Source organism: Equus quagga, chromosome 3, assembly GCF_021613505.1.
Source record: "Equus quagga isolate Etosha38 chromosome 3, UCLA_HA_Equagga_1.0, whole genome shotgun sequence".
NCBI lineage: Eukaryota > Metazoa > Chordata > Mammalia > Perissodactyla > Equidae > Equus > Equus quagga.
In genome coordinates, this window is record NC_060269.1 from 92,439,659 (window position 1) to 92,457,883 (window position 18,225).

The following is an 18,225-nucleotide window of genomic DNA, read 5'->3' on the forward strand; positions in this document are numbered from 1 at the left end:
AATCAGTATGGAGGTTGCTCAAAAAATCAAAAATAGAACTACCATATGATCCAGCAATTCCACTTCTGGAAATATATCCAAAGGAAGCAAAAACACTATATTGAAGAAATATCTGTACCCCCGTGTTCCATTGCAGCACTATTTACAATAGCCAAGACATGCAAACAACCTAAGTGTGCATGGATGGATGAATGGATAATGAAAAGTGGTATATATATACACAGTGAGATACCATCCCACCATAAAAAACGAAATCCTGCCATTTGTGACAACATGGATAGACCTTATCCTAAGTGAAATAAGTCAGACAGAGAAACACAAACACTGTATTATCTCACTTGCATGTGGAATCTAAACACAAAACAAACTCATAGATAAAGAGATCAAATTTGTGGTTACCAGAAGCAAGAGGGTGGGGGAACTGGATGAAGGTGGTCAAAAGGTACGAACTTCCAGTTATAAGATAAATAAGTACTGGGGGATGTAATGTACAACATGATGACTATAGTTAACACTGTTGTATGGTATATTTGAAAGTTGCCAAGAGAGTAAATCCTGAAAGTTCTCATCACAAGGAAAAAATATTTTTTTTCTTATATCTATATGAGATAATGGATGTTAACTAAACTTATTGTGCTAATCATTTTGCAATATATAACAAGTTATTATGCTCTACACCTTAAACTTACGCAGTGCTATATGTCAATTATATCTCAATAAAACTGAAAGAAAAAAACATTCCATAAGCCCTTAGATAGTGGAGCTGGCTTATGACTATAGGAAGAAAGTGTAACCCCATTACTACCATATGTGTTTATGCCTATCAGATTGAATTGCTGGCTCCTCCAAAGTGGAAGAGGCCCAGTGTGGTCAATTTGACACCAACTGGTTGGTTACCTTAAGAAATGGTGCTACATCACAGGCATTGGACTTAGTTGCTGACAGGTTGGACATTCAGAGGTAGCAACCGCTAGATCAGCCTTGGCAAATGGGAGCCTATGCTATTAGACCCATGCATAGCCTCCATCTGTGTGATTGTAGTCACTTCATCCATGTGCCCATTCTGCCAGCACTAAGGTGGCCAATAAAAGAGGCTGGCTGACAGCACCTGGCCATATCATTTTGTCTACTTGGTTATTTAGTACCTCTTCTATGTAGATGCTCTCTGGTAGGCAGATTGTGACCATTCCCATATGTTCATCCACATTTGCCTCTGGTATTTACCCCTGCCTATGTGTCCTATATAGTCAAACTGCGGGCCACTTCTCTGTTCAAAGTAGATGACTCCTGAAAGGATGTGCCTTACCACAGTCTCTGCAGACCTTCACCTAGGTGAGGCTGTAGTGCAGCTGCTGTCCATTTTCAGCCTGCATTCACATACCACCTGGCTCATTTATATACCAAATTTGGACTTTTCCCTCCTCTATTAGCCACTTATAAGAGAGTCTCTGTATAGCCATATATGTGAGCTGAGAGAAAGGTGCACATCCAATAGCAGTAGAAAACCTGGGATCCAGGCTCTGGCTTATGCAGCTGGCACACCTACTTTATTCTCACTCATGCTCTGTACCAGTGTAGTGCTTCCATCTGATGATGACTTGTTACTGGGCCTGCCCGACCTTATGACTTGGCAGATCTGAAAGAACTCAGTTCACCGTGGGGAGTTCCCAGTGCATGGTACCTTGGTGATTCCATGGCCAGCTGCTCTATTTCTTGCCCGGCCTCACAGTATGCCAGGAACTGTTTCTTAATGGATGTATAATTCTCCTCTGCATATAGCATGGACTTGCACCTGGCCCCTCCTGACCTCTTGCTGTGAGATAGCTTTTGGCTGTGATACGTCACCTTACTTTAATGCTGATGCTAGGTTGTGTCCTTTTCCTGAAATAAACTATAGATTGATACGCATTGTCATTTTGGGTCCTGTGAGTCTTTTAGCAATTAAACACTGCTTAATTGTCACTGTTAAGGCTAAAACCTAGAAAGTTGAATATCCAGAACAGATTAATTAGCTGGTTATTTACTGATAAACTATCAACAATGTTGCTGAGGTTTTTCAACAAAACTACCACCTCAATTACTATATCATTCAATTTAAAAGATTTCTCTTACAGTTAGTTTAGTCAGCCAGTCGCTTTTTAAAAACTTGCTCATTGTAAAATAAAACAGACATAGAAACCTACGCAAAACAAATGTAAAAAACAGAGCTTAGTCAGTTATAAGATAAACCCTTGTAACCACCACTCCAGTCAAGAAATAAAACTTTGCTAGGCATCTCAGAAGCTTCTCCATGTGCTCCTTCCTAATCACCACCACCTTTATCTTGCCCTAAAAGTAGCCACTCTCTTGACTTTTATAGTAACCACTTCCTTGCGCTTCTTTATAGGTTTGTCAGCCAAGTGTGCATCCCTAGATGCCAGTTTAGTCTTGCCTACTTTTCAAAATTTCACATGGCTTCTAAGTTTCTCTTAATTTGCATCCTCCCCCTCCATCCCTTTCCTATCCAATGAAGAACCTGTGCAGTCTGATCTGTAGTTCCCCACTATCAGGTTTCGCTGACTGCATGTGCATGGTGCAGTGCAATAGGTTCCTCTCTCTTCTGTGTGTCCTGCAAATTAGCGGCTGGATACAGAGGCTGGACCAGATTCAGGTTTGAGGTCTTTAGGAAGCCTGTTAGTGGTGTTTTGTTCTTTCACGCACCCATGTCTAGTTTTCTCCCTTTTTTGTGACATTAGCAGCTGTGAAAGCTCGATGTTACCAATCCTTACACTGATGTTGTCTTAGCCATTTTGGTTGTCTAAAGCTCATTCTCTAACACATTAATTAGGAAGGACCCAAGAGAAAGCTGAGTGTTTGCATATTGATAACAATTTGTGCCCTTTATGTCTGAAAGTCAGATGAGATGGATATAAAACCCTTGGCTCACATTTTCTTCCCTTGAGTATCTTAAAAAAGTGATTCCAGTTTGTTCTGGCATAAAGCATTGTTAAAAAGTATAATAATAATTTCATTTGTTTTACCTTATAAGCCACTTGCTGTTTATGCCTCGATGTCCAAATGTTTTGTCTTTTTCTTTAAAGTTCATATAATTTTACTAAATACATCTTGGTATTGGTCACACCAGGTTTACATTCTCAAGTGCAGAGTGTGTTCTTCAATAAGTAGTTTCGAATCCTTTTTGTTATTTCAAGAAGGTTTTCTTGAATTATTCGTTTTTAGGATTTGTTCTGTTCTCTTGCTCTGATTTACTTCTTCAGGGACTCCTATTATCTGTATGCTGCACATGCTTTCTATCTGCAATAATTGCTAATTTTGCCTGACTCCTTTATCTCTTTTTTTCTTTAATTTTCCTCCTTTTTACCTTCTATTCCTTCAGGATACTATCTACTATGTTTATCCATTCTTGTGTTCCTTCTAGTTCAGCTTTTATTTCTAAAGAGTTCCTTTTGTTCCTAATCCTCTCCTGAATTCTGTCACATCGTTTCTGAACTCTTTCATGTGTATACCATTTTTCTTAATGTCTTTTAGTTTGTATTCAAAAAAAAGATTACAGTTCTGTAAGAGACTGTAGGAATACTATTCTGCTCCTCATTTTCTTTTTTTGTGCATGTGCTCTTTTTTTATTGAGGTAACATTGGTTTATAACATTATAAACGTTTCATTTATCTTTATAAACGTTTCAATGTATCTTTATATTTTGATTTCTGTGTAGATTACCTCATGTTCACCACCCAAAGACTACCTATAATCTATCACCATAGACATGTGCCCAGACACCCCTTTTGCCCTCCTCCCTCCCCAATTCCCCTCGGGTAACCACCAATCTAATCTCTGTGTCTATGTGTTTGTTTGTTATTGTTATTGTTGTTTTTACCTTCTACTTATGAGTGAGATCATACAGTATTTGACTTTCTCCATCTGACTTATTTCACTTAGCATAATACCCTCAAGTTCCATCCATGTCATCTCAAATTGCAAGATTTCATCTTTTTTATAGCTGAGTAGTATTCCATTGTGTATACATACCACATCTCCTTTATCCATTCATTCCTTGATAGGCACTTAAATTGTTTCCAAGTCTTGGCTATTGTGAGTAATGCCACAGTGAACATAGGGCTGCATGTATCTTTATGCATTTGTGTTTTTATGTTCTTTGGATAAATACCCAGCAGTAGAATAATTGAATCATATGGTAGATCTAGTCTTAATTTTTTTTTTTAAAGATTGGCACCTGAGCTAACAACTGTTGCCAATCTTATTTTTTTCTCCCCAAATCCCCCCAGTACATAGTTGTACATTTTTTCAGTTGTGGGTCCTTCTAGTTGTGGCATGTGGGACGTTGGCTCAACATCGCCTGATGAATGGTGCCATGTCCACACCCAGGATCCGAACTAGTAAAACCCTGGGCCGCTGAAGCAGAGAGAGCAAACTTACCCACTTGGTCACAGGGTCTGCCCCGTATTCTTAATTTTTTGAGGAATCTCCATACTGTTTTCCATAGAGGCTGCACCAGTTTGCATTCTCACCAGCAGTGTATGAGAGATCCCTTTTCTCCAATCTTCTCCAACACACATTTCTTGTCTTGTTAATTATAGTCATTCTGATGGGCATAAGGTGATATCTCATTATAGTTTTGATTTGCATTTCTCTAATAATCAGTGATGTTGAACATCTTTTCATGTGCCTGTTGGCCATCTGTATATCTTCTTTGGAAAAATATCTGTTCAGATCTTTTGCCCACTTTTTAATTGGGTTGTCTGTTTTTTTGTTGTTGAGATGTATGAGTTCTTTATATATTTTGGATAATAACCCCTTATCAGATATATGGTTTGCAAATATCATCTCCTAATTGTTAGGTTGTCTTTTCCCTTTGTTGATGATTTCCTTTGCTGTGCAGAAGCTTTTTAGTTTGATGTAGTCTCATTTGTTTATTTTTCCTTTTGTTTCCCTTGCCTGGTCAGGCACGGTATTTGAAAATATGCTGCTAATACCAATGTTCAAGAGCATACTGCCTATGTTTTCTTCTAGAACTTTTATGGTTTCAGGTCTTACATTCAAATCTTTAATCTATTTTGAGTTAATTTTTGTGTATGCTGTAAGATAACGGTTTACTTTCATTCTTTTGCATGTAGCTGTCCAGTTTTCCTAACACCATTTATTGAAGAGATTTTCCTTTCTCCATTGTATGTTCTTGGCTCCCCTGTCCAAAATTAGCTGTCCATAGATGTGTGGGTCTCATCTCTTTTTTCTTATAATAACTTAGAATGCTCAATGCTTTTCTATAGCTCATTTTTGGTTTTCCTGAATCTTAGAAGAAACTGTGGCTCACAGAACTTCCCTCTTATTTTGTTTCCATATAATGTTCAAAACTTTGGCAGTTGTTTTCTGCAATTTCTTCTTTTATAATTTTTTTTTTACTCCCTCACTTTTATCTGACCCTTCTGTTTCAAATTTTGTCTCAATTGTCCCTATCCTACTCAATATTGATTCCACTCCTAATGGCATCTCCACAGTGTCAAGCACTGCCCAAAAGTGAGCTACGGAAGGTAGCTTCAAGAGTTCACAGCAGCTACATTGCTCCAGCTCCTTCAGACCTCACCTGGGAACCTTCATACACACCTACTAATTAGTGGCCAAAACTCCTCCCAGTTTCAGTTGCTGTTCTCAAATTGGACTACTCCACTTCCAGTGAATACCTGTTGACTATTTTGCAGTTTCTTGTTTTGAGGTTCTTTAGATGCTTCATTGTTTTCTTTGCTTTTCTCCTGCATGGATGCTGATACCTTCCAGGTGTTGTGGCTATGGAAGGTTTCTCCCCATCTGCTTTTATGCTGGGGTTCTTAGGAATAACTGTCACCTAGTTTTGTGCAAATATTGTCAGGGGTTTTTGGTCTTGCTATCCAGCTGCTCTTGGCTTCTGGATCATCCTATTCTCTGTACTTCCTCATACCTTTCTGACCCCCTTCTCATTCTCCTTTGTGAGCACCACCTCCATGTCCATGCCGTAAGTAACGGTAGTTCTCCAGCATTTGTGTTAAGGCCCCCGTCTTGTCTCACTCTACACATTCTCCTCGGGAATTTTCCCTCTTCCATTCTTGTCTCCTCCCAGCACTAGCTTTTGAAATCAATATAAATAAAAATTGAATGGAACATACTGTAAATACATACAATATATATTTGGGGGATTGTCTGAGACACTGAGGATGATATTAGGCTCAAAGCATTTTAGTTTTATCATTATATGATAAAGATTCACAAGCATCATGGGCGTGGTATTCTTGGTTCAGTTTTACCCTCTGATCCTCAGATTTCATGTTCACGAGGAAACTAGATATTTTTACTTAGGAAGAAGTACTTCTGTGAACCTACTAAGGAAAAAATATAGGACTCCTCTTAAGCAGAGAGCAACTAATTTATGCCAATTATTTTTCTATTGAATAAACAAAGAGTATAGCTGATTCTGAAGTACGCGAACTAAGATATTCATAGGGAACAGTATTTACTCTGTACCTCGATGCAATAAATAATGGAATAATACAATGGTTGGCTATTAGCTGGCTTGTTGTATAAACATGGTAAATTATTTTAAGGATTTCTCCTAGAATCTCACTTAATCAATGTCTGCCAAATAATTTTAAGATTATATCCAAAAGATTTAATTTGTACAATTTATTTCTATTTTCCAAATAATGAGAAGATACCCTCTGAATAAAACTTCCACATGGCTAATCTCTGTAAACAATACAGCCATGATTAGGATCCATTAGTTAAGCAAATTTTTAAATAATTCTAAAAACACCCCTTGATTCCTTATCTGGGAAAAGAAATTCAGTGGGACTTTCACTTCACTAGCGGTCACAGGCAGCCTCCGAAATGAAGGGACTGTGTTTACTTCACATGGAAGAATTAACAAGAAAAAAAATCTGGAATATCACAGTGCAAAAATTTTCCCAAAACTTTCCAAGTATTTTTATATTGATGTTGGGGATTGGTTTAATTAGGTAAAATGATACTAACTCCTAGAACAAATATTGTTATCTGGGCTAGCAGAGACAAATCTAATTGATTCTGTCATGAATTTCTTTTAATGGTTTCTAGCTGTCTAGTAAAATGAGCAAAGCACGAGGGACACAGAATGAAGGGCCTCTTTTCTCCTCCTTAACCACCTTACCCCTCTCCAGCTCACCAAACAGTTAACTAGTGTCAGTCTTCATTTTTTTCTCCTACTTCCCCTCCTTTCTAATCAGGTATCACATAAAAAGCAATGCAGTTATTACATTCATACACTACTTTTATACTTATAGTGGTCTGAGATATTAAATGATAATATAGAGGTCAGGGTCATGGCAGGCAAACTCAAAAGAGATGATTTTAAAAATGTAAAAGAACAATTTACAAAGATATGGGCAGGATGAATGGAAACCAACAGGAGATGGTGAAGCATCCTTGGGCAAGCAAGAGTGGGAAGTCATTAACACCATTTAGGTCTGAAAGGAGACAGGAGAGGCAACAGCCCCTAGAACAGGAAGTGCCGCCGGCACCTGAAGAAAGAATGCTACAGTTGATGGAATGAGAAGTTGGCCAAACCTAAGGAATGAAGCCACTTCCAAACCACAACCAGTAGGAATATGACAGGGAATTAATTCTCTAATTACACTCTTTCAGCCCTCTGACCTCCCATGGGCTGAAACAAACCGAAAGCCAAAAGAGCCTGGCTAATGACCACAGAGGACAGCTTCCAAGGGCACAGAGAAGGGTGGAGAAGGGTAGAGAATGAATCCAGCAAAGATAAGATGGCCATTTTGTGTATGAATCATTAGTACTAATTTTTATTGAAATTAATTGAAAACTTTTGGCAGTAGAATATACTACACGATAAAAGAGTACCTGGAAGATAATAAATACTTGCTGAATATGTAAAACTTAGACTGGGCTGTAAGCACTATACTAAAGTTCGGTGACTAAGAGCAAGACTAGAACTGATTCTTACTTACATTGCTAGCAATTAAGGCAACATCCACTACAGTAGGCTTGGTGAAGGTGTATTAATTAAATAGATAGTTAGATGAATATATGGATGCATGGATGGACAGACGGATGTATAGATGACTCAAAATTTTACAGCCATAAGGAACTCTGAAAGTAATCTAGTCCAGCCCCTTCAATTTGCAGATGAAGAAATGGAGTTTCAAATTGGTTAAAAGTTCACTAATATAGAATTAGAACCCGAATCTCGTGACTCTAGGCTCTTCTAACTATAATAGGCTGTCAATTACTGATGACCAAAAAAGAAAGAGCAGGAATCACAAAGCATGATCCATGATCCATGACACATGCTTACCATACCAGCCATACCACTGAACCAATTCTACTCCCCAGCTCCCTAACCCATCCTCCCATCACACACACACACACACCTTTAAGAACCTGGTGTGGGTGAGGAGGCCGAAATATGGGATGGTTGTCGGGTGGAAGACAGTAGCCAATCCCCTCATGCCCAATTTTGCTGTATGGCAGGCTTTTTTTTTTACTATCAACCTTAGTTGTGATTAACTCGATAAATTTGAGACAGGAATATGCCTGCACAACGACCTGTACAGCATACCCGTAATCAAAGGGCTTTCTGAATCAACTACCGTGGAGTGGAAGTTTTTAGACCCAAATGCCCAAGATAACACTATCCCTTGCCCTGGAAGGATACTGTCTTCTTCTTTAACACAAATTGGCAAAGGAAGAAGCAACAGGGCGTCAGACCTGAATCACACCTCACACTCGAAGAGTCTCAGCAGGCCTTGGACGCCAGCCACCGTCCTCTTAAGATAACGACATGGGAAAGGGACACAGGCTGGGAGCGACAGGTGTGGCTGAGATACAGAAACCCGAGGCTCCCCCAGGTGCGCGTGCGCGCGCGGGTGTCTGCGCCAGGAGACAGGAGGGGCGCCAATCTGGGCGCGCTGAGCGGCGCGGGGCAGCAGGGCGGGCGCGTCACCGCCGCCGCTGCGTGGGCGCCGCGGGCGGGAAACGCTGGGCCTGAGGTCTGCGCGGCCCGCCGCCGGGCGCGAAGACTGCGCGATGCTGGGGCTCGGAAGGGTCCGAGGGACGGGAAGGCGGTGGCCACTCCTCGGCGGCGCCGCCCTTACCTCCAGGTAGTACAAGTCCACGGTAGTAATCTGGGAGTCGAGGAAGTCTTCGTAGGTGTTGAACTGAGTGACTATGTTGTCCACGGCCGTCGAGCCCTCTTCCGGATCCATCGCAGTTGCCCGGCCCGCAGCGTCCCTAGCGACAGGAGGCGAGGCGGGGGCGGGGCCGGGGGTGGGGCCGGGGGCGTGGCCGGGGGGGCGGGAGGTTGCACCCAGCTCGTTCCTTCCAGTCAGTTGGGAACCGGTGCTGAGCAGTGGCCGTTCGCCCCGCCCCACGTTTTGTGACTGAGTTTCAGGCTTCCGTCGTCTCAAATTACCCGCTCCAGGTTCAGGTCGGACGCCGTGCACTGACTCAGACTTCGGTGAAGTGCCGAGCCACAGGAGGGATGCAAATGGCAATCCAAAATTAAAAATGTTGAGACTGCCAGGATATGTCGATATCTAGATCAGCGCTGCCAAGCTCGTTCTAAAACAATCTTATGCAGGACAAAAATAGTTGTCAGGTAACTGAAGGTCCATTTTTGCAAGGGGGGGTGTCTTAGAACAGAAGACTCTGGAAAGTCTTGTGACCAAAATCAGTAACACAGCACATTAATGATTTTGTTAAATTATTTTTAAAATTATAAATTACAGGCAAATTATCGCTAATGTTTGGATATAAAGAAAAATTTATGAATTTCCCAAGGAAAGAAACTCAAAGAAAATATCTTTGAAGGTCTCTTTTAGCCACAAGTGCTTTTTTTAAACCTTTTCTTTTCACCTTTTAAATTTTAGTAAGCACGCAGTGGAAGACCTTGGCTTGTTGAAGCTGCGTTTTTTTAAGGGTAAAATATCTGTGGAAACTTACAAAGTAAAGGTTTTTATTAAAGCCTTTTCCTTTAGAACAAAGTTTTGCATTTTTAAAACATGGATTTAAAGTAATCCGACTTGGCAGCTGGCAAAACTTTTCAGAATCCATGTTTGGATTTTAATATTCTACAGATCATCCTTGGGAATTAACACATAGTACAACACTGAGCCCGTGGTGGTTGCTTTCTGAGTACTTAGTGAATTGATTTTGAAGATTTTCATGGATGTGCTAAAATATTTTAATTAAAACATCTGGTAGGATGCTTCACTTTCTGTTAGCTTTGCCAATTTAAAAAAGTTATCTCAAAAATTAGGATGTCATCAATGTAGAAACTTTAAGTGATGTAGACACAATAATCTCTAGGATATCACTGACTTGTTTTTAAGTTAATGAATATATTCTGGAATGTTTTAAAAGGCATTTTGGGCATTATTTTTAAATGCAATTTAATTATTGAATTCAGGGGAACAGAAAGAGTGAGAAACCCCAGACACTCATAACACGGCAATAATGATAATAGTAACAACATTTACTGAGTGCCCCCTGCATGCCAGGCACTGTTCTAAGTGCCAACAATGGATTGCATCCTAAACTAGTATTTGTGCTGAAATTAACAACCACCAACAATTTAACATCATCTAATACCTAAAAAGATCTAAAAATTCAAATAGCTTGAGAATGAAAAGAAATCCATCTGACTTAAGACATTCTAACTGATGAGGGACATAGGTTTCAGTATTCTCTCTATCTGGAGAGTTCTATAAGTGCCTCCTGAAAAGAGGTATTATGGGTGAATTAAACACAAGGAAAGGCTTAGAAGAGAGTCAGCCACTTACGTATTTGCTTTAGTATGGTATTTATCAAGACTTTACCATATGTCAGCCCTGTTCTAAGTACTTTACATGCATTGTCTTGTTTAATCATGGCAACAAATCCACTAGGAAAGTAGCATTTGCATTATTCTCAATATAGAGCCATAATGAATTTAAATGGATGGGCCAAAGTCTTAAAAATAGTAGCACAACAAAGAGAAAGCAGAGGTAAATAGAGGTTTGAAGAGCCACATGGAATTAATTATGAAGGGTTTTTGTTTTTTGTTTATTAGAAAAATACATGTCAAATTGTGAAAGGGAAGGTAGGCTGGCACAAATTAAAGGAGAAAAGGGATGGCATACTGTGAAATGTGCAGGCAAGAAAGGTAGGTTCTATGTAGGAAAAAGCCACACATTGTTCTGATAGTTGTGAGGGGCCTAGTAGGAGAGTCGAGGAAAGGAAGCCTTCTAGAGGATGAAAACTGGTAAGAAGGCTTTGTATGCTAGGCTGAAGAGTTCACACAAGGTAGTAATCACATCCTTGAATAAGAGGGGCATACAGTGAAAAGCACCTTGAGTGCTGAGCAGGCGCTACTGAACACAGCGTGTCTTACTCCTGAAACTGCCAGAGTGCTCATGTTTAGTACGTTTGCTCTGAAGTCCCACTCCATCAAGAGTTTGTCACTTTCAGGAAACAGTAAAGCATCCTGCGAATCTTTGGGCTCATTAAACTGTAACAATTTGATTACAAGGACCCATATGTTAGTACAATGTGAGGCCATTGTCTGCCTATATATTGTTCTGTTATGATTCATTGAGATTGTGCATTTTCAGTGGAAACCTGATTAAATTTACCATTTGGTCAACAGTTCTTTGATGAAGTAATCTCTAAAAAATCTAAATTTAAACAATCATGAAAACGTTTTCAGTCAATGAGTCTAGTAATGTATTCCAACTTGAAACACGGAGGGGGATTTTCAACAAATTGGCTTCTCTGTCAACACTGAAAGAAAAAAAGAAAATTTGTAAATTTAGCCTTGTTCCTCAGAGAAAGGCTTGAATTAGAGTAAGCCTAACTCAATTGTCTTTTTCTTAACTTTCCATTTAAATTCAAAACCGCATTCAGACCTGTTCCTGAGACATTACATGAAAGAATGGCAGCAAAGAAATTAACGAGCTTCAGCAAGTCTCTATTTCCTATTGCAAAGTCTTTGTTATGCTCAGGAAGTATGTTATTTTGTATAACATGCATTCCTACTTAAAGTCCAGGGTTTTAAAGATCGAAACCTGGAATTTAGCACCCAATCCCAGAAATTCCGTTCTTTGCAAAAGCACCAGCAAAGATTATGTATATTCACAACAAAACTCCAAAATATAAGACAGGAGAAACACATGCTATGTAAGAATAACAAAATATATGTCATATTTAGCTTAGTTACTGAGTGCAAAGTAGCAAAATGTAAAAATAAAGGTCATGGGAATATAAACATAAGTATCTCTTTGAAATAAACAGGCTTTGGTACAGTACTTACCTGGTGGAAGTATATAAAAGAATTTCAAAGTAAACTCTATGCTTTTCTATTTCCAAATATTCAGCAATATACCATGATACCTGGGAAAATGAAAAGGAAACATACTTTTGGTGTGTTGACATGATAGGAAGGGGAATACCTTGCTTATTATGTTAATAAGATGCTAAGCACTCTGAGTAAGAACTTGAGACTCTATTAAAATGGACTTAATACATTACCATATTATAAGAAAGAAAAACATATGCTCACTCTAGTAAGATAAGAGATTTGTGTCTGATGTTGTCCAATTGCTTATTAAGTTTCCGTGGATTGCAGATGAGGACTGTTGCTTAATCATCAGCCAAGGAGAGCTTTTTGCACTTTGTAATAATGATGACACTGAATTTATTTAAGATACTCCTCGTGATGAGATCACTGGACTTCCAGACCATCTCAGTTATTTTAAAGTGCTGTAGTTCTGGTTCCACAGCTTCTCCATCATGGAGACACAGCGTGTTCATGTGTCATAACTCCAGGGTTTTCTCCCCCCTTGCCTATGTCTGACAGTGTAAAAGGAAGGATCCAGAAGAGGAAAAAGACAAGTGTAAGATGGAACTGCTTCCAGGAGGAGTGGGGTTGACAGGTATCAGCGACTGATAAAGGTTGAAAACTACTGCTGTGCTATAGGAGAGATGGTAGCTATGATCGCCACAACCATCTCTTTGGAACAGAGGAAAACTTGGGCTCGCCATGGCTCTATAAGGTTTTCCTAACAATTTCACTAAAAATTCTCTCAACCTCTTTGCCTACATGGGAATCAGGCTCCACCCTAAAACACCACTTCCTCAGAGTGGCCAATCACTCTCAGAAAGCATGACATGTGAATACATGGCCGCCACTATTAATGCAGAGCTGCCAGGTTAAGTGGGTGCTCTACACCCACCCGAAATCTTACTATGGTTCACTCCTTCAGTTCACTCTTGTTTTCTACAACGGCTTTTCCTACTTTCTCTTCTCTCTTTAATCCTATATCCTCCTGTCTCAAAGCAGATAATCTTAACTCCTACTCCACAAAGGAAGTGAAAGTCATCAGATTGGATATCCTGCAGTCAAATATGTCAGCTTATTCACATGTCAATCCTTTACTTTTTCCCTTTTGTTTCAAAGGAAGAGATCTGCCTTCTCATACTTTCATTCTCCACTGGTTCTCTTCTTCTGCCTTCTCGGGATTTCTTATTTTGATTATCCCCTCTTTCCTTTATCATTAATTCTTCTGTCTTCTGTCTTCTCTCTCTCTCTCACTCCTAGCTCCTTTCTCATTTTAAAAACAAGCAAACCTCCCTCAATGCCACAGCCCACTTCAGCTATGGGCTCTGCTGCCCTTCACAGCAAAGCTTTTTGAAAGAGTTAGCTACAATCACTCTCTCCATTTTCTTGTCTTCCACTTTCTGCCCACACATTCCAATCTAGTTATACACACTGTTCCACTGAAACTGTTTTCATCAAAGTTAATTATGACCTCCTTGCCATTAAGGCCAATAGACATTTTTTCTGGCCTCATACTACTTGACTCTCAACAGCATTTGACCCTGTGACCACTCCCCTCTCTTCAAAACTCTCTCTCTTAGCTTCCATCACAACTTTGCCCTGAGATTAGTTAGTTGACTGGTTGGTTGGTTTCCATCAGCTATTCTTTCTCAGTTTCCTTTGCTTGCTCCTCTTCCCCTTAACAAGCTTTTAAAAGTTGGAGACTCTCAGGGTTCTCTCCTAGGCCTTTTTCTGACTCTCTTAGAGACCATATCCACATCCATAATTTTACTTATGTCCTACATGCATATGGTTCCCAGACCCATATAACTAGCCACGTCACTCACCTGAGCTCCAGACACATATCCAACTGCCCACCAGACACCACTTGGATGTATAACATGTATAAAACTGATCTTTTCGCTTCTCCTGCCTCTTCTACTTGCTCTTCCCCCAGTGTTCCCTTTCTCACCATACAGCCTCCTCTCTCCTTGGTGATTCATGGCAGAAACCTAGGAGACAGTCATGACCCTTGCTTCTCCCTCACCTCTGAAATATATAGCCTGTTATTTCAGTCTTCCATATACATCTCTTGAAGGCCTCCGTTTCTCTCCAATCTCTCTGCCATTGCTTCCCTGCCTAAGCCAGAGACTGACTTCTAGACTCCAAAAATAGTCTCTTTTCTGGTTTCCTTACATCCTTCTCATAACTTCTCCATTCCATTCTTCACAATGTAGTCAGAGTGATTGTTTAAAAATACTGATCTGATTTCATCACACTCCTCAGAAAACCTCCACTGGCTTCCCATTGCCCATAGAATTTTTTTTTTTCCCTTCAACATGGCTTACAAGGCCATCCACATTCTGACTCTCATCTGGCCCCCTCTATCTCACACATTACGTATTCCAACCATCATTTGTTTTGCCCCTGGATCTGTAAACACTGCTGTTACCTGTACTTAGAACATTCTTTCCCAGTACACACTCTTTCCTTTCACCTATTCATTCCCTATTATAGGTATAGGTACAAGTATAGAGATATAGCAGTTAATCTTCTTCTATTCCCAGAGCACTTTCTACCAGCATCCCCACCCCCTACAATTGTTGTGAACATCTCACTTATTATAAAGTATTTGCAAAATGTCTATACTCTTTGTTAGAATCTATACACCTGAGGGCAAAGACTACATCATCCCTGTTCACCACTATATTCCCAGCATCTGACATGGTACCTGGAACATAGTGGCTCCTCAAATGCATTTGCTGAATCAAACAGTTTCCTATATGTTTCACTCCTTCATTTTGTCAATTACTAGATGAAAGGGACTACACTCAGTGTGAGGAATATAAACAACCTAAATTTTAGCCCCTAAGTTTTGGAAGGATACTTTGCAATGCTAATGTAATAATAACACAAGACAGAGGGATATTTTTGAAGCACTGTGCAAATTCAGAGCAGCTAAAAATCACTTCTAACTGGGAAGATTCAAGGAAAGTTTAAAGGGTAACATGACCTTTGTAGTAAATTTGAAGTGCTGAGACAGGGTTCTGGGGCTCTAGGGCTCTGAATGTGAATGTCCATGTGAAGGAATCACATGTGCTAAAGCTTGAAGGTGAGAAAACACAAGGGATGCTCAGGGAAGAGTGACCAGGTCAGTTTGATTATAGTGCAGGGTATGTGTGAGAGGGAGGAAAATGGGATGGTAAGTCAGAAGCTGACCATGGTGTGATTTGTCAGTTTAAGAAACTTTAACCAGAGTCTCCAAGCAAAGGAGAGCCAAAGGAAGTGTTTAGAAAGAAATGATAATCAGAACTGTAGTTTAAAAAGATTATCCTGACAGCAGTTAATGACTTGAGGGGAGGAAGAAACCTCTTAGATCGAGGAGGGAGGAGGAAGGAAAGAGAGTCTGAACTGGAGAATAGCTGTGAAAGGATGGATTCAAGACCTTTGGGGAAGGAATTTTACAGAGGAGCAACTGATTTCAAGTTCACTGTACACACTTCTTACCCTCGAGTAAGATTCAGTAGATTTTCATTTAGATCAAAGTTTTCCTGCTCAAGATAAGAAATACAACCATGTGGTTGGTTTTTAATGAAACCTTGATAGTACTTAATAAACTCAAATAATGAGCTACTAACTGGAAAGTAAAAAAAAAAAAAATCAGATGAAATTTCAGAAGAAAATGTGACATCTTTAAAACCCCAGAGACAAGGTGGAAACAGGCTTCCTCTCTGAGGAGTATATTTAGCCCCTCTAAACTACTCAGTGACCTCTATAGAATTCCTAAGGGGAGAGGTTTGATCTATTTTAAACCAACGTCTTTCTAGCCTATGAGTACCATGTCAGAGCTCATCGGGTACTCAAGTATTTTTGCAGCCATGGGAATAATACAACCCCAGTCACAACTAAGCCAGTGCAGACAGGGGGAGAAAAGATCCCTAGACTTTCTAGAAGAAGCATTAAAGGGAAGGGCACCAGTTCCATTGAGACCTATTTCACTCACTGTACTCAGCTCTGCTTCTCCAAGATATCGAACATTCTCCGACTACAGATAAGTCAATCACGATAATTACAATAAGATGTTTTGATCCATCTTTCCTATTGACTCTTACTTGTTGATGCAAAAGTAAAACTTACTCACTCAGCACTCATTTAATGTAACCAGAGTCAGGCAGTGTGCCAGGCCCTGAAAGTACAACAAAAAAATAAAGCCTTGGTCCTTTATGTCTTCAAGAATAGTATAATTTAGAGATGGGAGATAGAGAGACTGAACTGGTAGTTGGTTGAGTGAAGGAAAAGGAGGAGATGAACTAAGCAGATTTGAGGAAACACATCTGTAAATAAATGAGGAAAATAAAACTTTACAGGAGGTAGAGAAAAATACAGTGTTCAGAGTGAAATATAAGTGAGAAAAATTGATTCTATGTGTGAAGGACCGACTTAATAGAAAGAATGCAAGAATGTTGTATTTTAGGAAATCAGAAAACAATTTTGTCTTCTTTAAAAGAATGAGTTAGGACTGGATGATCTCTGAGATCACGTCTAGCTTCGAAATTCTGATATTCTGTTATAACATATATTTTCATGAAGCGTTTGGGTTTAACCTAAAGGAGGTCTCTGAGAAGAGAGGGAAAGAGTAGAATTGTTCTCCTACAATGCACTTTTCTGGAAGGAAACACGTATTAGGGCCAGCCCCTGTGGCCTGGTGGTTAAGTTCAGCATACTCTGCTTTGGTGGCCCGAATTCAGTTCCCCGGGTGTGGACCTACACCAGTCGTCTGTCAGTGGCCATGCTGTGGCAGCAGCAGCTCACATACAAAAAGAGGAAGATTGGCAGCGGATGTTAGCTCAGGGGGCATATCCCTCAGTAAAAAAAAGAAAGAAAGAAAGAACACATAGTGTACCAAATCATTTGATGACCACAAATCTCAACATGCTTGGCAAGACTACCATATTGTCTTAGTGTGTCTCCTTTCTTGTTTAAAGAAAAAGTCTATTTCACATCTTCTTTCCTATTCAAAATTGTTGCTGTCTCTCTCCCCTCCCTTTTCATCCCCCTCAACACCACTCCCCACCTACCCACCCAATACATCATTATCTACACAGCAGTATAATTTTTAAATATATAAACAGATAAGTTGGATATTATTTTCAGAAAATTCAGACATCACTAAAGCTAACCCAACCAAATAATCTGAACACTAAATGTATTAATATCTTAGAATGTATTTATGAGGAAAAATGAAGAGCTTTTATGAGGAGATACAATTACTATTTGCCAAAGTGATGTAGTTAACATTAGCCAAAGGAACACAAAAATGTTGATTTCAATAACCGAGTGGATATTTCTGGCAACTACAGTGTTTCAGCAGTAAGTACTATAACTTATTTTAATGGACATACCACAAATGTGTACTTGTGTGACCATATTGAAGGATCCGCAATTGTTGCCTTTTCTATCAGGACCTCATTAACATTTTTATTTTTCAGATTCTTTTTACCTTTCTCCTAAAACTTCTTCTTTTCTTGTCCATTCAGAATATCTACTGTCATATGAATATTACAGTATATAATTACTAGCCCATATGACTGTTTTTCCAAAATTGTTGCTATTCTCAGAATTTCAAATTTCTTTGAAAATCATTGTCTCCCGGGACACATCAGTGTTCGTGTCTCTGGTTTACCTTATAGAATGTTGAGACAGAGGAGACGATGGCAGCAAGACACCTGAAATGGCTGTGAGTGAGTCTGTGATAAAATTAACATTCTGGTCTCAACCAAAACTTTAAAATGTGGCTCTGTATGCATGCTTATCAATAACCAATACATTAATAATGATAACTTATACCTGTTTGTGATACATGTATAATGTACCATGTGCTTAAT

At 39.5% G+C, this 18,225-nt stretch overlaps 1 protein-coding gene across 1 annotated transcript in view; it reads right to left on the reverse strand.

The window, feature by feature from the left end:
- The window catches only part of CFAP299 (cilia and flagella associated protein 299), a 563,955-nt gene extending 554,698 nt beyond the window's left edge, over nt 1-9,257 (reverse strand). The window contains exon 1 of the mRNA XM_046657052.1: nt 9,141-9,257. Coding sequence (XP_046513008.1) covers nt 9,141-9,251 — 111 coding nt within the window. The 5' untranslated portion in view covers nt 9,252-9,257. The remainder of the gene's footprint in view (nt 1-9,140) is intronic.
- Between the last annotated feature and the right edge of the window lie 8,968 nt (nt 9,258-18,225).